The following is a 21509-nucleotide window of genomic DNA, read 5'->3' as shown; positions in this document are numbered from 1 at the left end:
TTAGGTGTTCATCAACTGCAACATTAAAAGGGAGCAAAAATTTGTTTATTTGGTTTAAAAATGCAAGGAATAATAACCAAAAAAACCTTGCTTTTTGGCTATGTTTTAAGTGAATAGAATCACAGGGTAGTTGAATTTGGAAAGGACTTCTGAAGACAGTGTGGTCCAACCCCCTGCTCAAGGAACAACTTTCCCTGGGCCATGTTCAGCCATATTCACCTCTCAGAGAGGTTGTGGAGTCTCCTCTGGAGATTTTCAAAAGCCATCTGGACACTGTCCTGAGCAACGTGCTCCCTACTTGAGCAGGGAGGTTGGGCTGGGTGACCTCCAGTGGTCCCTTCCAACCTTCCCCGTTCTGTGTGATTCTGTAAATCCACATTTTGTCCCCAACAGAAAGCTTAGTTAAACGCCACCGATACTCTTGTGCTCAGGCTTTAGGGTGACATTTCCATGTTTCTCAAAGCTCAGTCACAGTCTTTGTCTTTCAATGTCTCACCAATTTGATTCTCCCCAGTGCCCACGGCGACGATGCTAAAGGAGATTGCCAGGGAAGCACCCCCTGCAAGCCAGCCAGGGGAGCTGGTGGACGGCCAAGTCCAGCCCAGCTTGCCCCCTGAGGCTGCTCAGGAGGGAGATCTTCACCTCCTGTGGGAAGCCCTGGCCAAGAAGCGCCGGATGAGCCGGGAGCCCACCTTGGATTCCATCAGCGAGGTGCCTGAAGAGGACCTTGAGAGGCTGCAGAAGCTGAGGAAGGAGGAAGCAGAGATGTCCCACTACTACTCAGAGGAGTATTCCACGTGTGACGAGCTGGCCAGGACGGGAGAAGCCGATTTCTCTTTCACAAGCTCAGATGATGAGTCCAGAGCTGGGACACCCTCACTGGTGAACTACCTAAAAAAGAAAGCTGGGAAGACGAGTATCAGTGTTACCAGCAAGGTTCAGTCCACCTCCACAGGCAAATTATGGAAGCAGTGGGAGAAATCCAGTGTGGAGACTGCTGTGACCACCACAGCTGCCAAACCAGCTGAACCAGAGCTGCCAGACTTAGATGACCCTTCCATGAACAGGGCTGCTGTGAAGATCCAAGCCGCTTTCAAAGGCTACAAAGTCAGGAAGGAGATCAAGCAGCAAGAGTGCCCCGTGTTTGCCGAGACCTTCAAAGACTTCTCTGGCGAGCCTGGAAGCACTCTGCACCTGGAGTGTGTGGCCCACAGCAAATCTGACATGAAGGTCCGGTGGCTGAAAGACGGGCAGGAGCTTTCGGACGGCCGCTACTACCACATAGACAACTACAGCGACGGGACCTGCTCGCTGATCATCGCCGGCCTGGACAGGAAGGACGCGGGAAAATACACCTGCGAGGCATCCAACAAATTCGGCAAGGTTTCCCACAGCGCCAAGGTGGTGGTTGGCGCTCAGGAGGCTCAGGTGCTTCCTAAGAAGCAGGCGAAGCAGAGCACGGACAGCGAGACGGAGAGCTCGTCCGGCAGCGAGCTGGACGACGCTTTCCGTAAGGCAGGGAGGAGACTCCACAGGCTCTTCAGGGCCAAGATCTCCACGGAGATCTCTGACGTGGAGGAGGAGCTCTTTGTCAGCGCGGACGAGGGGGACATCGACGTGGTGGACCACCAGACGTACCGGGAGGACGACCAGTACATCTACATCAAGTTCGAAGTCTTGTCCGAGGCCAAAACGGCCGCCACTCGGTTCAGGGAGATGTTTGGGGCCCTGGGGATCCCCGTGGAGATCGATATTTTGGAGCAAGGCCCTAAAAAGGTTGAACTGCGCATTGGGAAGGCCTCACCACCCACCTTTGGGAAGTTTGCACCACCCATAGCGAGACCTCCGCCGCCTTTGCTGACTTCTGACACAGGTAGGGGAAGCAAACCTTGAGGATTCCTTTTTTGTTCATGGAAAAGACAGCTGTAGTAGGTCAAAATATTATCATTTCACTCTCAAACAACTGATAAAAACACCGTTTTATTTTTTTTCCTTCATTTGGTGCAGATATTTTTCTGGAAACTTCGCACTTTTGGAAAAAAAAATGAGTTTTTTATTTAGAGAGAGAGAAGGGACATTAGTGCTGAAGGAGGGGGTTGTAAAATATCAACTTATCTATGAAGCTGCTTCTCATGATACAAATGTCTCCTATTACAATAATATAGCCATAAATGCTGTGATTATTATACTTAAATGAACGAAACAGTTTTTAGGAAGGTCTTGAGGGAGACAAGACATTTTGGCAAGGAGAGGAAGAGAGGAAATGCATAGTTGGCAACTGTGCTTATGGAGGATCTTCATGGTGTTTGTCAGGGAGTTCCTTCTTGACTGTTTTCACAGACGTCACTCTGAAAATAAAAACCCAGAAACCAGAAGTCTTCAGGCATTGGGCACCTCAAATAACATCTTTTAACACAAGTTTTTCTCTTTCTCCTCTCCGACCACGCCCACTTTAGCTCCCATGTTCATGACTGAGCTCCAGAACCAGGAGGTCCAGGATGGGTACCCAGTGAGCTTTGACTGCATCGTCATCGGCAAACCGCTGCCCACGGTCCGCTGGTTCAAGGATGGGAAAGCTATCGAGGAGAACGACCACTACATGATCAATGAGGACCAGGAGGGGTGTCACCAGCTCATCATCACCGCCGTGGTCCCCACTGACATGGGCGTTTACCGTTGCCTGGCTGAGAACAACATGGGAGTGGCTTCAACCAAGGCTGAGCTTCGGGTGGACTGTGAGTCTCAAAATCGCCGTAGGAAAAAACAAGGGAAAGGGTCCCTTGGGGAGGTGGATAATTTTATTTTTTTTTTCCCCCAAGAAAAGAACAATTTACGTCAGAAAAAAGAAGTATGTGTTGCCCACAAAATGTTTCACTTGTAAAACTATAAAGTTTCTTAGGCCCAGCTGGGTTTTGCCTCTTGAGTTCAGGTGGGTTTTGCCAACTCCAAGACAAGACTCAGAGCAAAGCTTTTCAGGTAAGCAGAAGTGTTTCCCGTAATCCAGGGTCATGTGGGATCCTGCTGCAGGGAAATCTTAGTGGGAAATCTACATACCAATCACTCGAATTAGCAAAGCAACTTATTTTTCTTTTAAATTCCCCTACTTACTTATTAGAGCAAGAATTATAATAAATAAAAAAAAGAAAAATAATTTAAAGCTCAGATTATAGAAAACACATCTTTTTCCATTTAACAGTGACCAGCACTGACTATGAGACAGCAGCAGATGCAACAGAGACATCCTCTTACTACAGTGCCAAAGAATATATTTCAAGGTAAAATATCAAACTCTCGCTCTAATTTCTGACTTGATGAGATCAATCATGTATTTATGTCAAGCCTGGTTTTACCCTGTCTAGCAGGACCAGTTTAGTGTCACAAAGGAGCAGCCAGACCAGCTGAGATGCAAAAACTGCAGCAACTGGACATTTATCACATGCACATTTGTTCTGGCTGCCCTCAGGCAAGCCTGGATATTTCTTCATGGTGTCACCTCATTACTTTAGTGTCAGATGGTGCTGAATCTGCTGTCATGATGACAAAACCCACAATCTGAATTAACCTAAAATAGACCATTCTGATTCCTAACTCTTACCTGCCTTGCTGACTTCCTTCTTTCTGATTCTCATTGTTTCTTAGCCGAGAGCAGGAGGAATCCACCACCGAGGAGGAGCAACTGCCCCAGATCTTTGATGAGCTTCATGACATTCATGTGGCACCTGGAGCATCACTGGCTAAATTTCACCTGAAGGTCAAAGGTGAGTGGATCCCAAAGTACTGTCAGTTTTCCAGGTTTGATGTCAGGTTGAAGAGCTGGACAAGGTTTTCCAAGGTGCTCTTCCTCACCTGTGACCCCAGTTTGTGCATCTTGCACCACGAGTGCACAAACCAGCCCGGAGAACATGTTCGTGCTGATGAACATTAATGAACATTGACTTTTGCAGCAGATAAAGTGTCTCCAAGCATAATGGCAGGCAGATGTTTCTGAAAACCGAGTTCTGTCTTTCTCTGAGCACAGGAGCAATAAGGAATAATAATAATAATAATAATAATAATAATAATAATAATAATAATAATAATAATAATAATAATAATAAAGCAAGGGTGTCCTTTGTCCTCTTAAATAAATTAAACAGTTGTGGACTTGCCTTATTCTAGGTTGCTGCCACAACCTAAAAACTGCAGAAACATCATCCTAGTGTTGACTGTGGCAGGGATAGGTTGGGATTTTCCTGTTTTCTCATATTGCTGTCTATAAAAATTATAAGAACTGATTTGGCTTCAGCTTTTCTCCTTTGGTGTACGTTTCAAATCAGACCCAGGTGTCGTTTTTCCAACCTTCAAGGCATTTGCACTTGCAGCCAATATGGGGAGCACCAGAAACTGAAGAGACAGGAAAGAACTTCAACAGATAAATAGAGTTTAATGAATTTTTAGCCATTCCTAGTTGAGTGAACCCTTGAAACAGCAGCCCAGGGCAGAGCTGGGGGTGCATCACCTCCTGCCTGTTTGGAGATGCTCCCAAAGGGATGTTGCCAAGGAATTCTGTTCTCCACGCCACAGGGTACCCACAGCCTCGTCTCTACTGGTTCAAGAATGGGCAGCCCCTGAAGGCCTCTGATCGCATCCTGAAGACTGACAGGCAGGAATTCCACTCCCTGGAAATTCGGGATGTCACCAAGGCAGATGCTGGGCAGTACCTGGTCTTCGTCATCAACTCTGCTGGCTCTGCCTATTCCTCAGCCAGGCTGGTGGTCAAAGGTGGGCATTGCACTGTTTTGGGCACTTACTTTTCTCTATTCCAGTGTCTTTTTCCATTTGATAAGGTTATTTTTCTTGAGAAAGCCTACCAAGGTAGCTCAGGCGAGGTGGGGAAGTCTGTAGATAAAAGATGATGTGCTTTGATTTTAGTTCACCGATAAATTTACTGATTAGGAAGATGAGACATGTCACTTCTCCAGGCTCTTACAAACATGCATTTTATTCCTGCTCAACCTCATTAACTTTCAAAGCTTATTTTATTAAACTGAAGGCCTCTTATGAATCATACCAATATTTTTGTGTAATATCTCCAGCAAGGAATAATCTCCTGGAGTCGCCTTTGGAGTATTTTTTCTGCAACTCATGGGTTGAAAGTTATTTATATTTTTCATTTTGTTTTTTCTCCTTTCATTACAGATCCTTATGAGAAAGAGGAGCCATCCAAAACAGGTGAGAGAAGCCACAGAGGGACATAACAGAACCCCCAGGAATCTTTCAGTCTAAACTCACCGTGTTTCATCAATAATGTTATTTTCAGATTCCCATGAGCAGCTGATACCACCGAGGTTCCTTGAAAGATTTACTAATAAAAAGGTGAAAAAAGGTGCAAGCATCACATTATCTGTGAAAGTGGAAGGTAAGTGGGTTGATACCTTGTCTCTCTGCACAAAAAATGGTGTAACTTCATGACACATTCTGGACTCTCTCTGCCCCCAGTCATTGTAACCTCATCTCCTGTATCTCAAGTCTGGGATTCCACTCCCAGTTTACATCTCTTACAAAGAGACTTTTCACAAAATAGTCTTATTCATCTTTGCCTCCATCTTCTTGTATGTGACAACTGGAATAACAACATTTATTAGTCTTATGAAGATTTATTAACAGTTTTAGTTTTACAGAAAGACTAAATGTCTTTTCTGAGGGTGCTGTAAAATGATTTATGATCCTTTATTACATATTATGCCTGTTATTGTTGGAAAAGTATCAGGAAATGGATCAAAACAACATTTATTCACAGCATGGCTCATATCTGTGAGGAAGGAACACAATTAGGAGGATTAAACCTCATTGCTTCGCTCTTCCTTTAGGACATCCACCCCCAAGTATTACTTGGATGAAAGAGGAGTCCCGGAAAGACATCCTGTGGATCAAACCAGACACCCCTGGGTATAAACTTGCCAGTTCCAACATGCACCACAGCCTGATCCTGCTGGATGTGAAGAAGAAGTACAGTGGAGCTTACACGTGCATTGCCACCAACAAGGCTGGCCAGTCCATCTGCACGGCCAACCTGGAGGTTGCAGATGGTAAATCTTTGTTGCAGCACAAACACATTCTCTGTATTTCCCTTTTAGGCAGTGCCCAAGAGAAAAAAAACAAATGTGACTGATGAGGAAATTATCAAATCATGCACAAAAAAAAGCCCTTTCTCAAGATTAGCCATGACTTCTCTGATCTTGTAAATGATTTCATTCTTTACTTCTATAATATTTTGGATTTTTGACTCTATTTTGTATTAACAGCAGCACCTTTTCTATATAAACAGGGGACAAGTCTAAGAAGCAAGCAAATTAAACACAAATTAGAAAGAAAGAGAGAAAGAGAGAGAAAGAAAGAGAAAGAGAGAAAGAAAGAGAGAGAGAAAGAAAGAAAGAGAGAGAGAAAGAAAGAGAGAGAAAGAAAGAGAGAGAGAAAGAAAGAAAGAGAGAGAGAAAGAGAGAGAGAAAGAGAGAGAGAAAGAAAGAGAGAAAGAGAGAGAAAGAGAGAAAGAGAGAGAGAAAGAGAGAAAGAGAGAGAGAAAGAGAGAAAGAGAGAGAGAAAGAGAGAGAGAAAGAGAGAAAGAAAAAGGGAAAGAAAGAGAGAGAGAAAGAGAGAGAGAAAGAAAAAGGGAAAGAAAGAGAGAAAGAGAGAGAGAGAAAGAGAGAAAGAGAGAAAGAGAGAGAAGGAGAGAAAGAGAGAAAGAGAGAAAGAAAAAGGGAAAGAAAGAGAGAAAGAAAAAGGGAAAGAGAGAGAGAAAGAGAGAAAGAGAGAGAGAAAGAGAGAAAGGCAATGTAACATAAAAGGCATAATTTAAAAAAATAGTTTGAGTCCTTCACTCTGTTATTTTGCAATGTAAAATTGCCTTAAGCCAGCTAAAATTACTTGACTTCCCTTTTACAGAGCTTTCCAGGCCCTCTTTTGACACTATTCCTTCAGTAAAATGGAGGAAAAGCAAATATAGGCTGGGAGTAAGGGCAGCACTGTAGAGGACCCCATTTTTCTGTTATCCTTCCCTGCATCCCACATTTTTGCTGTACCAAGAGCCACAGGAGCAGAGCTTGGGCAGTGTAGAGGAATGGGGCAATCCTATGAACATGACCAGGGAGAGGAGGAAACTCTCAGCAACACAGGAGTGGGAATAAGTATTCTCTGCCTTCTGTCCTCTAATGACAAACCCCTAATCTTGCAGTGAAAGAGGCTGAAGTTCTGACCCAGGAGAGGGTGATGGTGTCCGAAGCCATCATGACCACACTGGGGTAAGTGCTTGGCCACCCAGGGATGGAAAGTGCTGTAAATACTCTGATATCGAGGTCAGACATTTATTCTTGATGATCAGGGAGGATGGGGAAGAGGGATCAAAAGAATGAATGAATTTGGGTAGCTCATGTAAAACTCCTGCGACTTTTTTCATCTCCTGACCAGAATGCAAAGAAAATTCATGGGGTCAAGGTCTGGTTGTTACTTGCCAATACTGAAATACATAGAAAAAGTAGGTGAAAAGGGTCTACTGCACAAATTTCTTGTTCATAAATGCATCTGAAGATTAACCTCCTCAATTCACTGTTCTTGGTTTGGACATTAGGCAGATACAGTCTGGAAAGTGATATCACCTGAACACAAATTAGCTTCTGGAACATGTCTGGCCTAAAAAAGCTTGGCCAGTTTTCCTCTGAAATGTGAAGGAATGGAAGAAAGCTGCAGTGTGACTTTACCTATTCCACTGCAGCCTCTCCCAGTGATGTGTGGTTTATCATTTATCAAGTGGGATGAGCTTCCTCTTGCTTCCTGTGTGCTAACAGAGAATTAGGGATGATCAGCTTTTGCAATGGAAATTTATATCCTCTCTCCAAAAAGCTGAGGCATAGCAGAAATGTTGACATCAGGATATTAATTTTCACAGAGCTTTACTCTTGGGAAATGCCACAAGTTCTCTTCAAGGGACCCAAGCAAATGCTGGTACTTCTTCACATCTGTGAAAAAATCTGCCCTTTACCTGCTGACATGAATTAGTTTGGTGCTGGTAAAAGCTGTCAGTGTAAAAAAGGACTTTTTGGACCTCAAAACCGTGGCAGTACCACTAAGTCACCTTGTTTCCCAACACATGGGCATCCTGATGTGATGGGAGCAGATCATATCATCCAGACTTTGGTTTCCTGATGAAATCACTGGAAATTGTTGAGAATTACTTTATTGAAAACTGACTGACACCACAGATCCCACCTGACATAATGTCTCCGACTGCAGAAGTTTTATTGCAGTGTCAGCTGGGGAGAAAGTCCCAGCAGCACCAGGGAGATGGAGCCCACTCTGTTCTGCAACCCATTCCTGGTCTTCTCAAGCTCTAGGCTGAAATGAAAATCAGGAATAAGGAGAATTCTCAGATGGGTTTTGGCTCCAAGTCTAAAACACCCTTTTTTTTTTTGTGTGTCCATATGAGCCAGGTGCCACAATTCTCATTTCTCACAGTGACCCTGGCGTGTGTCAACTCCCAGCACCTGCAGCCCAAACCAGAGCCCTAACTTAGATATTCCCTTTATATCCAAGGTGGGAGAAGGGGGAATGTGTTCCTCGTTTAGCTCTCCTTACTACCCATTTCATTTTAACTTTTAATTCTGCTTTACTTTATTTTTCAGAGCTATTCATCCCTCTGAAGCAAGAGAAGGTAAGAGAAGATATTTTCTCTCTCCCTACTCCTGCCTGTCATATCTACAGCTAAGGTTGTCCATGTATTTAATGATTGCCACCCACTTTTGTTTCATTTTCTTGAAACTGTCTGAAATTTTGGAACTTTTCAGTTCTCAGACTGCTTTCTGTTTAAGACTGAATTAATTGGGTGGACTGTGAGCAAGCACAATTTTAAAAACAGGGGAAGAGAAGAAAATCAGACCTTCCTTCCACGGCAGCTTTTATTACTCAAAAAAAAAGATTACTTCCCAATTCCCATCTTAATAGCAGAACCTCTGTTTTCCAGGAGACCTTGAAGGAAAGGAAGGTGTTCCCAAAAGCCCTATTTCATTAGCTGATGTTGGCTCAGAAGAGTTCTTCCAGAAACTCACCTCACGGATCTCGGAAATGGTGTCTGCAAAAATAACTCAGGGTAAGGAACCTGCCAAGCACAGTTTAATTTGTGCAGAAAAAAAAATGAAGTCACTTTTTTTAGGTGCTATTTAATTAAAAGTGAGATTTATAGCAGCAGGTTTTGAGCCAAGCATCCCACATAAGCTCAGGATTAAGAAATTTTAGTGGGAGTCCATCCAAACTGTGTCTTAGTTCACAGTTTGGAACTAGGGGGAAAAAAGCTATTTTATTGAGTTCTAAAAATAGCAGCGTATTTTTCCCATCTTAGGTATTTCAGTTTCCTCAGATATTCAACCCTCCTGAGCTGGAAAACAATCCTGCTTTCAAGACTTCACACACCTTCAAGTTTTAGCTCACAATGGGATTTTAAAATCGAGTTAAGGCTGAAAACTCTGTGCAATGAGTTGCACTCTCAGCAACAGTTTGTTGAATTACATGAAAATCCTGGTTTGTGTTTGTCCTGCTTATCTGGTGGAAAAATTTTGATTTGAAATGAAAATAGAGGCATTATTTCTCCAAGGAATATTCTTGCAGTGCCGTGGCAATACATGCAGTAGGCATTCAACATCTTGTATTAAAACATCACAATATTTTATTTAACATTAAATATCCATAGGAAATAACACTAAATACTACTACAAACGCTCTTCCTAGGGAATGTTTGCTTTAAAGAAATTGAACACTGTTATAGATTTATCCTTATATATCACACTTTGCTTTCCTTTTTAGCCAAGCTTCGAGTGCCAGGTGCAGAAAGTGATGATGATTCAAAAACTCCCTCTGCATCTCCTCGCCATGGACGGTCCAGACCTTCATCCATAGCTCAGGAATCCTCCTCTGAGTCTGAAGATGGGGATTCCAGAGGAGAGGTACAATATCTTTATGGACAAGTTTGACACCAGGGGAAAACTTTACTCAGAATAACCAGTTTTCTACAGTTTAAGGACGTCCACCCCCTTTTAGGGCTGTAATTCACTTTAGAAGGTGTGTTTAATAGTTAAATATTGGGTCTGTGATACAGAGAATCAAATTCTGATGAGCAGCTTGAACAACAAGTTGTTCAAGTCAACGTGGTCAAAACTCATCCATCATTTGGCACTGCTTGATTTCGTGGCTGAGCTTTAGAAAAGTCAGGGCTTGATTTTCTGTGGGTCTTGGAGAGAGCTGGCCAGGAGAATTTTGTTGGGGAGTTCTTTGTGACAAAAATGAGAATGCTGTGAAAATTAGAAATTAGAATTTTTGAAGTGATCATGTCAAAAACGCTTCCTAAAAAAATATATATATAATTAATTAAAACTTTTGAAACGGTAACTTATTTTGAAATTTTCAGGACCACTGGTTTTGGGGTTTTTTTTGGGGGTGGGTTTTTTTTGCCTTTGGAGAAAAACTCTGTTTCGTGGCGTAAATATGAACCACCTCAAATAGATAGTTCTGAAAATACCTGAAAGCCTCCAAGAGATTTAGTTTTCCACTTACAAAAAGCAAACAGTGGTTTTTCTTTGCCATACAAAGGCTGGAGAATGAAACATTAAATGTAGATAAGCACTTTGACCCTGCTGGTGTTGCTCTACTCCATTTCCAGAGCAGAAAATAACTGTTGTTTCATCCCTGCAGATCTTTGATGTCTACATGGTCACTGCTGACTATGTCCCTGCTGCACCTGACAGGGAAACCATCACCCTGAAGGAAGGACAATACGTGGAAGTCCTTGATTCAGCTCATCCTCTCAAGTGGCTGGTCAGGACTAAACCCACGAAATCGAGTCCCTCTCGGCAGGGTTGGGTGTCTCCAGCTTATCTGGACAAGAAATTAAAGGTGACTGATCGTCCTTGGTTATTTTTCATTCAAAGTTCCTCGCCCCTGTTGCAGTTTGGAGTCATCCCTTTTGCAAGGATTGATGGATGAGGGAGTTGTCGAAGGGATCTGTAACGTGGTCAGGCTTTTTCATGGTTTTGATTAAACAACAACTCTGGTGTGTGCAGGGGTTGGAAAGGCCAAATCACCCTCCAGCAAAATAGAAATTTCACACTGGCTTAGGAATTCTTGAAAGGGACTGTGAGCACGTGAGGGATATGCCTCAGTGTGCATTGATAAAAGCACTGCAGAGAAATAAAGAAATAAAGTGATAAAGTCGCTTAAAAGAAAAACGTTTCCTTTTTCTTGTACTGCAGTTGTCACCAGAGTGGGGGACAACAGAAATCCCTGAGTTTCCTGGAGAGTTTGTTTCTGAAGATGAATATAAAAGGAAGCTGAGGTGAGCTCGTGTCTTTTGGTATTTGCACCTTTGAGTTTTCCTGCCTTTTGAACTAACAGGAGTGTTGACCTCTGGGTCCCTCCTGTCAGAGTCACTGGTTTTGTTCTGCTCAGTCCTGCCCCCTTCCCTTTCCCAGGATCAAGCAAACCCTGGATTAGATCACACTTGTATTTTGAGATATTTGATTGGGGTTTGCCATTGATTTCAGCCTAGGAAAATTCCAGGCAATCCCAGAACATTGTGGTTTGGAAGGGACCTTCAAGATCATCCAGTTCCAACCCTCTGCCATGGGCAGGGACACCTTCTACTAGCCCAGGTTGCTTCAACCTGGCCTTGGACACTTCCAGGGATGGGGCAGCCACAGCTTCTCTGGGCAACCTGTGCCAGGGCTCCTCACCCTCACAGCCAAGAATTCCTACCCAATACCCCACCTGACCCTGCCCTCTGGCAGTGGGAAGCCATTCCCCCTTGTCCTGTCCCTCCATCCCTTGTCCCAAGTCCCTCTCCAGCTCTCCTGGAGCCCCTTTAGGCCCTGGAAGGGGCTCTAAGTTGTCCCCAGAACCTTTTTTTCACGTTGGATAACTGTAAAGGAGGGTTTTACAAGTTAAATCCTGGAATATCTCTGATTTCATGAAATCCTGAACTGCAGTAGCTCTGCACTTTGGGTTGCCCCCTGTCTGAGGATGCATCTCAAGGGCAATTGTGATGATTTTTCTGTGATTTCTTTTTGCCTCTTCGTCTTCCCCTCAGTGTTCTCATCCAGGAGCTGCTGATCTCAGAGGAGGATTACATTCAGGACCTGCAGTTCCTCCTGACTCATCACCTCAAGTACACAGAGACCTGTCCCAACGTCCCAGGAGCTGTAGCCAGTCAGAAATCCACCATCTTCAGGAATATTGATGACATTGGTCACTTCCATTCCAGGTGGGCATTCCCATGTGCCTTCATTGGAGACCGAGGAGTGGTTCACATACAAGGTGTCAGAGCCACACTATAATAATAACAACAACAACAACAATAATAATAATTATTATTGTTATTGTCGTAATAACAATCGTTATTATTTATATTCTATTATATTATTATATTGATGTATTATTATTATAATTTTAATATAATAATATTATAATTTTATATATTATAAATATTAAATATTTATATTATAATTTTTATATAATATAATAATAATAGTATTAATGTGAAGCACTGGCAATCCTGAGGTGCAAGGGAATTGATGATCCTTTCAGGATGATAAATGAGGCCATGCTTTCAATCAGAGCACAGGGTTGGGACTTCCATGATACCCTTCAGTGCTTCAAGGCTTATTTCTTGCCCTTTTAAGTGAATTTAACTGAAAAATAGTGAATTGTTATAAAAAAGACAACAGAGTCTTACAGGGACTTAAGTGCTGTCTTCACAGAGACATTCATTTGTCTAAAACTGAACATCCATGCAATCCAAACACATCCAGCTATGGCAGGCTGCCCACATGGCACAGTGATTCTGCCTTCTTCAAGGATTTACTGCAGATCTGGGCCAAGAAAATAGATTCCCCTTCTCTTCCCCCCTTCAGCTTTGTACATGTGAACCTGCCACAAGACCCCTCATGAAACAGAGTGAGGATCTCTATTTTCACTCCTGTGGGTGGCTCAAAGATCCTTATACTCAGGGTTTAACTTCTCAGCTTGAGCTAAGACCTTAAAAGTTCTCCCTACCTTCCTTGCAGGGCATTTCATAGAATCATGGAATGGTTTGGGTTGGAAGAAACCTTAAAGCTCATCCAGTTCCAACCCCCTGCCATGGGCAAGGACACCTTCCACTAGCCCAGGTTGCTCCAAACCCCATCCAACCTGGCCTTGGACACTTCCAGGGATGGGGCAGCCACAGCTTCTCTGGGAAATCCATTCCAGTCCCTTCCCACCCTCACAGGGAAGAACTTCTTCCTAATATCCAATCTAACCCTGCCTGCTGTCAGTTTAAAACCATTCCTCCTTGTCCTGTCACTCCATGCCCTTGTAAAAACTTCCCAGACCTCCATCCAAGCTGAGAGGTTCAGCATCCTGCTGGGTGAGGGGGCACTGAGATGTTTGATGCTAATGTGGCAGCATCCCTCATGCCCCCCAGTCATTTCCTCTGACCTGATTCAAAAGCCTGGCTGCTGGGGCTGTGTTCCAGCCTCATTCCAGCACCTTCTCCTCAGCTGTCCTCTTTCCTTTGCCTCCCCAGTGTCTTCCTCCGGAGCCTGCAGGGCTGTGACACTGATGATGACGTGGCCATGTGCTTTATCAAGCACGAGGCAGAGTTTAACAGGTACATCCAGTACCTGGTGGGAAGGGTACAGGCTGAGTCTGTTGTTGTCAGCAAAGCTGTCCAGGACTTCTACAAGGTAAGGCAGTAAGCAGAGTACCTGTGGGAAGTGCATCCTATAACCCACTGCATGGAGAAATGTGGTTATTCATCACAGATGTGATCCTCGAAAGGATTGTTAATATCTTTTGTAATGTTTGCTAAATATGACAATTTTTAGTTCACTGTCTTGCTCTTCTTTGTAGGTATAATCAATATAGGAACATACTTTTGTATGCTTATGCATTTATTAATCTTATAAAGATCATACAGAAACGAATGTGGCTCTGCTGATGTGACTGTAAGGGGGGTTTTAAGGGCCACCACATTATAAGGCCAGGTGAACTCACAGAAATCATAAGTACAGATAATAAATATATAATAGACAAATCCTCCTTCTCTGCTCCAGCTGCTCAGGATTGAAGTTCACTGGTGAAAACACACACACACAGAGCTCCAGATCCACAAGCACATGGGTGGTTGTGGATCCCTTGAGGAGCAAGGATGGCTCCTCTGCCCATCCAATACCCAAACCCAGATCCTGCACTTTCACCCTCTCCCAGCCTCTTACTTTTAGGGTAAAAGTAGTAGGTACTTTTTTTAGTACCTACTCAGCAGTTACTCCAGCCTGATGCTCACTAGAAAACAAATGCCCGTGTTCACACTCACCCCACATTCCCATGAGCATTTTCCAAGGAGTCATTATTTATCTTGTCCTTTTTGACAACCTTACCTCATTTCTCTATGTATTTTTTCCAGAGATACACAGATGAATTTGAAACTAATGAAGATCCTTCACAGCCACTTATCCCACCACTGCAGCACTACCTGGAAAAACCCATAAACAGGATCCAGCAGTATCAGACAATAATTAAGGTAAGGAGGTTTTGTTCTATCTGACAGGTTTATGTTCTGCTCTGTGCAGCTTGTGGAGAAAAAGATTTTATTTTTATTTCCTATTTCTTGGCTTCCTCCTGGTGCAACTACAACTGAGAGCTGATTGTCTAAATAAGAGAGTAACCACCACCAGGGGTGATTTTTTCTAAGTAGTTCTGTACATGTAAATCCAGGTAGAGGTTCACAATCTCCAACCCCTTAAAGTTCCATGAGCTTTGTATGAATGATCTTTAAATAGGTGAATACATATGTGTAAAAAATGTGTGTGTTTATATATATATATATGAATACATGTATGTATATATCCATGACAAGTATCAATTTGCTTCAAACTAAGCAACACTTATGTTATAAAAGTAAGCATTTTCCAAAGTGTAAGATATTGACTTACCACTTTTTTAACTTGTGTTTTATGTTGACATTGTAGCAGGATGGAGTTTTTTTATTTTCTGAAAAGCCTTGCCCTGTTCTACCACCCTGAAATATTTAACCTTTCAAGCTTTCATCTGTCCTGCTGTCTCAGGTTCTAGCCCAGGCCATGAGCAAACATTTCAGAGCAGCATTTTAAACTGCATTTTCATGGGAAATAGCATTAGGGTGTCCAGGATGAAGACAGTCATGCCAAATTATTTCTGTGTTCTAGTGTTATATAAATGAGCAATTGGAATAGTCTGAAGAGCTTTCTAATTTTGAATACCTTCTTGGACACCAAAATTTTTAAGGGTCTCTTGGAGGAGTGAAAGCACTTTCCCTGCCTTCATTGCTGAAAGAGAGGAACAGGAACAAATTTGAGAAGAGCAGGAAAACTGGCATTTCATATTTCTCCCAAACTCTCTTTTTATTAATCTCATGTTGACTCTCAGTTCAGCTTTGTTGCTTGAATTGTTTGTTCTGCAGTGTTGTGAGGGCAAGCAGAAGAGAAATGCAATGGATACATTTTTCTTTGGAATTTTGGGGTTTCAATTGCTTTCTGGTATTTGTTTCAACTTTGTTTAATAATTAATGGATGCAAGGAAAAGCCAAACTGGCTAGTCATTAAGGCTGTAGGAAAGAAAATACTTTATTATCTAAGCAGCATATGGTGAAAAAAATGGGATAAAAGCTACTCAGCTGAAAGAATTGGAAGAGATATTGAGAAACTCTTTGGCTCTGAAAAAAATGTGGGTTTTTTTCTCTGATTGCCCTTCATTCATCTGCAGGAATTAATCCGAAACAAAGCAAGAAACAGCCAAAACTGCACCTTGCTGGAACAGGCTTATGCTGTGGTGTCTGCACTGACCCGGAGGGCAGAGAACAACCTCCATGTCTCGCTGATTGAGAATTATCCAGGGACCCTGGAGAGCCTTGGTGAACCCATCCGGCAGGTAACTGGGATTTCTCAGTGGTGCTGGTGCCACCTGTGCCTCCACTGGGTCCTGAGTAGCCCTAATTCCTACAAGAAGCCCCTTTAGACGCCGTGCCTGAAAGAGAGTTTTTGCTTCTCCCATTTCTTGCTGCTTCAGAGCAGCCCTGGCTGGACTAAGGTTTGGAGCAGCAGAGCAGAGGCACTGATGGAGCAGCTCACACATAATGGAGTTATTTGTCTTTCTGATCCACTCATCAAACAGGAAGAGATTTGTTCTGGGATCCCACGTGATTTTAAAGCATTTTATTTTTTCTTCCTCCTCCTCCTCTCTTATTATTCCCAAGCTACATAGGCCAACTCCTGAATATTGTCATATCAAGACCTGATTCTCCTCCAGGTCTCTCTTGTGAACCAGATTTGGGATTTAGGATCACAGAGGAAAGATGGCAGCTATTAGGACACCAGCCTAGGACTTTCAACACCTTTACTCAAATTCCTGTTTCTTTATAGACTTACTTGCCATGCTGGGCAAGTCATTTATTGTGTCTGTTTGTATCCAATGTTTTCCATGGGAATCATGGTGTTTTCCTGAGTGGAATTGTAAGGCTGAATTACAGTGATGGGGATTCATCTGTCCACATTTAGACATTCAAAAAAAAGAGTCCAATCACACCCTCAAGAGTGTTTACTTTTTCCTAGTGGTGCCAAGGGGCAACCCCTGTCACTAACTGAGCTGTGTCTGAAGGTATGTGAAATTAATGTCCTGCTCTGGTAAAAGCAACCAAATCATCAGATAAATTGTCTGTATAACACATAAAATGCAATTTTCCATTAGTATTTCCAAGAGTGCTCCTACCTGACAAGTGCTCTGTATTTTTCTGGCAACAAACCACACCTTTGAAAGCACAATGTGATGACACCCCCTGCGTGTGCCCCCGGTGGTTCTGTCAGTCTGATGGGTCACCTTTAGGATTAAAAACCATCTGCTGTGCTGTAATTAAACCAGAGACAAACCAGGTGATGATGTAACAGGAAACATTTATTTGTTCATTGAAAAATTATGGTGAATCATCATTTTTTATTACCTATTTTTATTATATTACTATTATTATATTATAATATTACTATTATTTATTAATTATTCCAGATGCATCACGACGTGCTCTTCCTTCTTTTTCCTATCAGGGCCACTTCATTGTGTGGGAAGGAGCTCCAGGAGCTAGAATGGCATGGAAAGGACACAAAAGACACGTTTTCCTCTTCAAAAATTACCTTGTGATCTGCAAACCAAAGCGAGACACAAAGACAGACACCTACAGTTACATCTTCAAGAACATCATGAAGGTCTGATCACTTTATCCTCTCTGTCACTTCACATTTGTATCCAGCTTGGACATTTCTCTAATCCTTTTGAGCTATTCCTTTGTTTCAAAAACTCTTTGAAGCACAAGTAGAATCCACATTTATACCAAAATATCATTGTCAGAATTGACAGAAATATGTCAGAAATAATCAGAACCTGGATGCAGCAATGAAATTACAAGTATTAACTCATCCCTCTTACCTCATTGAGTTAACACCATAAATATATTATATTGAGGTGAATTTTGATGTTTATAGTATTTACTAGCATTTGGAAATCTTTGGTTTTGGCAGTCTCTAATATTGGGAGTGAATTGGAAGAAATGTTATGGTTATATGCTGCATTCCATGGGGTTCTTTCTGCTGGTTACACCCTTTCCAGACACAAATTCCTGCTTAGAAATGAAAAAAAAATTCAGAGAATTTGACCACCTCATCCTCAGACATTGAAGGTTAAGACTAAAAGAAATTGAGGAAAGAGTTTTCATGAGGCAAGAGATGCTCAACTCCAGTCAAAAACACCAACCAAAAAAACCCCATGGAGTTCTTGACCAAGCTCAGTCGGGACATCCTGAAAGTCCTGATCTCTGTCTTAATTGATATTCATGGGCAGATATTACATTATTTTCCTGAAATGGGATTATTATTCCCGGTAAAATGTCAGTTTGGGAACCAGAAAGTCAAATATACTCGGGAAAATGGCTCTCAAAGTACCTCTGATTGCTGTTCACCAAAGCCGCGCCGCGTTGCTCACGCAATCCAAAAAATGTCTTTGGAAGCCGTTGAGAATTCCTTTTGCTGCTGGGAATTCCTGAGAACTTGGGATGTGTGCTTAGTTCCTTGTCCTTCTGCCACACAGCTGAACAACATAGATGTGAACGACCTGGTGGAAGGGGACGACCGGGCGTTTGAGATCTGGCACGAGCGGGAGGACCTGGTCCGCAAGTACCTGCTCCAGGCACGGACCGTGAACATCAAGAACTCCTGGGTGAAGGAGATCTGTGGAATACAGCAGCGGATCAGCGAGCCAATCTGGAGTAAGCGTGGCCCAAGATAGCCCAATCCCCCTATTTTGGTTTTTTTTTTTTTGGATGGTTTCCTTGGTTCAGGAGGGAAATGAGCAGACAAGGGGAGAGGAACCGTTCGTGGTGATCCAAACACCGCGCGGGCAGAATTGAGGGAGGTGGATCTGCCCCTCTGCTCTGCTCTTGTGAGACTCCACCTCCAGTGTGGTATCCACCCCTGGGACCCCCAGCATCAGGAGGATGTGGAGCTGCTGCAGCAAGTCCAGAGGTGGCCACAAAGGAGATCAGAGGGTTGAAACACCTATTCCATAAGAAAAGGTGGAGACAGTCAGGGTTGGACTCTGATCCAGAGTCCTGCACTCACCAACGTAAATCCCTCTGTGACTTTTTTGGGTATCAGACCCTCTATTTGACTTCTGGCTTACACTGCTGTTATCTGTGCACTTGGGTTTGCTTTGGAATTTTCTCTAGTCATTCAGGCTGCATCATCCTCAGTGTCTTTGGAGATTCCACTAATTTTCTATCCACAACATTTATGAGCAGGGATATTAAATCTTTGTTTTCCAAGCAGAAGCTACAAATGGTGTCCACTACAGTGTAAGGATATTTGGCATCTTAAAATGCTAGAAGAGGATTGTATTTAATCTATATATTCTGAAAACAAGCCTGGGCAGTTAATTTTTGTGCCTTTAGTGAGGTGTTTTAATGAGGAAGACTATCAGAATAATTTTGCATTGTTTCATATGGTAATAATGGGTTAAAATAAAAGTCCCTTAACAAAGGAACAAGTTGCCCAGAGAAGATGTGGATGCCTGGAAGTGTTCAAGACCAGATTGGATAGGGCTTAGAGCAACCTGGTCTAGTGGAAGGTCCCTGCCCATGGCAGCAGGTTGAAACTAGATCATCTTTAAGATCCCTTCCAACCCAAGCCACTCTAGGATTCTCTGATTCTAGAAAGCATAGATTTTATTGTATGGAGACCAACAGAATACTAGTTTGGATATCCAGGGTACATTTTATTTGAGGAATTATGGTAATGGTGACATCTGTGTGGTGTCTGAACAAAGGATGTGCTCACTAAAAATCATGGTCAGCAACAAATCCCTTTTTTTTTTTTAATATGGCCTAATTTTATGGCCAACAGCAGACATTTGATGGACTGAAATTAGCCTCAGATAAGCAAGGACAGCACTTCACCCGGAAAATCTTGACCTGCTAAAATTGCCTTTCAGCTTTCCATTCTGAACCTCACAGATTTGCAGATCTATTCTTACCTCACATAGCAGCAGCCACTCTTGGGCAGGGCCGCCCTCCTCCAGACTAACACGACTTATCCTGATGTTTCAGTACCTCCAGACTTCGAGGAAGAACTGGCAGATTGCACGGCTGAGCTGGGAGAGACAGTCAAGCTGGCCTGCAAAGTGGTGGGAGCTCCCAGACCATCCATCAGCTGGTACAAAGGTACGGGCAGGAAGCTGTGAAATGCCTCCTCCAAGTTCGTCCCCTGTCTGTATTGTTTGATGGTTGGTTGGTGGGTAACCAAGGAGCTGATCCCCTCGAGATACCCAAGTCTAATGAACATGTTTATGGTCACTTTGGAGGTGTTCCTTTGGCTGGCAAACCAGAGCTGTGGCTGCACAGCACATACTCTGGAAAAATGTCACTGTTCAGTGAGGATTGGTGACGTATGAGGTCCCCCAACAGTGCTTTGCCCCGAGGATATTCTGTGGGGAGCTGGACAAAAAGATGAGGAGCTCATTTCCCGGCTACCAACATCAGCTGCAATAAAGCAAATACAGCTCTCAGTCCTCTCAAGTGGAAAAGTTGGATAAATCCAAAGAAGAAAACATAACATACTAAGATATTGCAAAAAAATCACTTGCCTTTGCCTTTCAGATGGAAAGCCAGTGGAGGTGGATCCCCATCACATTATAATAGAAGATCCCGACGGTTCCTGCACGTTGATCTTGGACAATCTGACAGGTGCTGACACAGGACAGTACATGTGCTTTGCTTCCAGTCCTGCTGGAAATGCCAGTACCTTGGGAAAGATCCTTGTTCAAGGTAAAGTCCTGCACAGATGCATTGTTTTAAAGGGGTCTGCTGTGTGATACTTTAAACTTGTGTCAGCAATAGTGTGGCCAGAAGGACCAGGGCAGGGATTGTCTGTGTTTCTATGATGAGGGTCTGTATAACACCTACTGGATAATGTTTTAAAATAGTTATTTTATGTACAAGTGCAGTCAACTGTTCTTAGGGCAAAAAATGTGGTCTTTAGTGTCATGTGTGCAGACACCGTGAGAATTACCTGGTCAGGGACACATCCTTCATTCCTGGTCCTATTTCCAGCCATTATTTGATTTACCTTTGCTTTGCAGTGCCACCAAGGTTTGTGAACAAGGTCAGAAATGCTTATTTTGTGGAGGGTGAAGATGCCCAGTTCACCTGTACTGTGGAAGGAGCACCAAGGCCTCAAATCAGGTCAGTCCTAGAAGTCACACTGGAACAAATCCTGGTTTCCCACTTGGCATAGCCAGAAAAGTCTTTCGAGGTTATGACCCTTTCTTCTCTGTGTCTTCCACCTTTAACCCATCCCAATCCTGGGTCTTCCCAATCCCAACATTCCTGAGATTCTCAGCCATTTATTGTAGCTAGGATCTGAAAAAAAAACACCTACAGATGATCCCTGGCTGTATCAGATCTAACATTTTATCATTCCTTTATCCTCCCTGCCTTACACCTGAACTGACTTTATCACTAACCAGTATTCAGACAAAAAGCTCAGCAAATCTTTGCAGCATTTAAAACCCTTTTCCTGCATTGGCTGATGAGATTGCTTGAGAAGAATCTTGTGTAGTTTAGTATCCACATGTGACCCACTCACTTGCAACCAACCTTCCAAGCTGGTTGCAGGTGGGTGGGTCACACATGTTTAAAATTAACTATTGAGTTGGTGGATAGGTGGGTCAGTGAGATGGGCATCTCTTGACACTGGTTGTATTTTTCCTGGCTTATACCCCGTGTTTTCCACACGCAGATGGTACAAAGATGGGGTGCTGATAAAGGACACAAGTAAATACCAGGCTTTCAGTGAACCACGGAGTGGCATCGTGGTCCTGGTGGTCAAGAACCCTTCCAATGAAGACATGGGACACTATGAATGTGAGGTGAGTTCAGAGAG

General features: G+C 43.1%; 1 protein-coding gene across 1 annotated transcript in view; it reads left to right on the top strand.

Annotated features, from left to right (window-relative positions):
* The window catches only part of OBSCN (obscurin, cytoskeletal calmodulin and titin-interacting RhoGEF), a 153024-nt gene that overhangs the window by 116633 nt on the left and 14882 nt on the right, over positions 1-21509 (top strand). The window contains exons 67-90 of the mRNA XM_064639721.1: positions 515-1873; positions 2457-2735; positions 3197-3275; positions 3640-3758; positions 4564-4761; positions 5179-5211; positions 5300-5398; positions 5850-6068; positions 7211-7277; positions 8655-8683; positions 8993-9118; positions 9829-9968; positions 10714-10914; positions 11271-11353; positions 12104-12277; positions 13580-13739; positions 14459-14575; positions 15796-15960; positions 17127-17285; positions 18163-18340; positions 19676-19789; positions 20225-20392; positions 20707-20809; positions 21366-21495. Of these exons, the coding sequence (XP_064495791.1) occupies positions 515-1873; positions 2457-2735; positions 3197-3275; positions 3640-3758; positions 4564-4761; positions 5179-5211; positions 5300-5398; positions 5850-6068; positions 7211-7277; positions 8655-8683; positions 8993-9118; positions 9829-9968; positions 10714-10914; positions 11271-11353; positions 12104-12277; positions 13580-13739; positions 14459-14575; positions 15796-15960; positions 17127-17285; positions 18163-18340; positions 19676-19789; positions 20225-20392; positions 20707-20809; positions 21366-21495 (4499 nt within the window). The remainder of the gene's footprint in view (positions 1-514; positions 1874-2456; positions 2736-3196; positions 3276-3639; positions 3759-4563; positions 4762-5178; positions 5212-5299; positions 5399-5849; positions 6069-7210; positions 7278-8654; positions 8684-8992; positions 9119-9828; positions 9969-10713; positions 10915-11270; positions 11354-12103; positions 12278-13579; positions 13740-14458; positions 14576-15795; positions 15961-17126; positions 17286-18162; positions 18341-19675; positions 19790-20224; positions 20393-20706; positions 20810-21365; positions 21496-21509) is intronic.

The sequence above is a fragment of the Pseudopipra pipra genome, chromosome 1, assembly GCF_036250125.1.
Source record: "Pseudopipra pipra isolate bDixPip1 chromosome 1, bDixPip1.hap1, whole genome shotgun sequence".
NCBI classification, from domain to species: Eukaryota; Metazoa; Chordata; class Aves; order Passeriformes; family Pipridae; genus Pseudopipra; species Pseudopipra pipra.
This window is presented reverse-complemented; position numbering and strand designations above follow the sequence as displayed.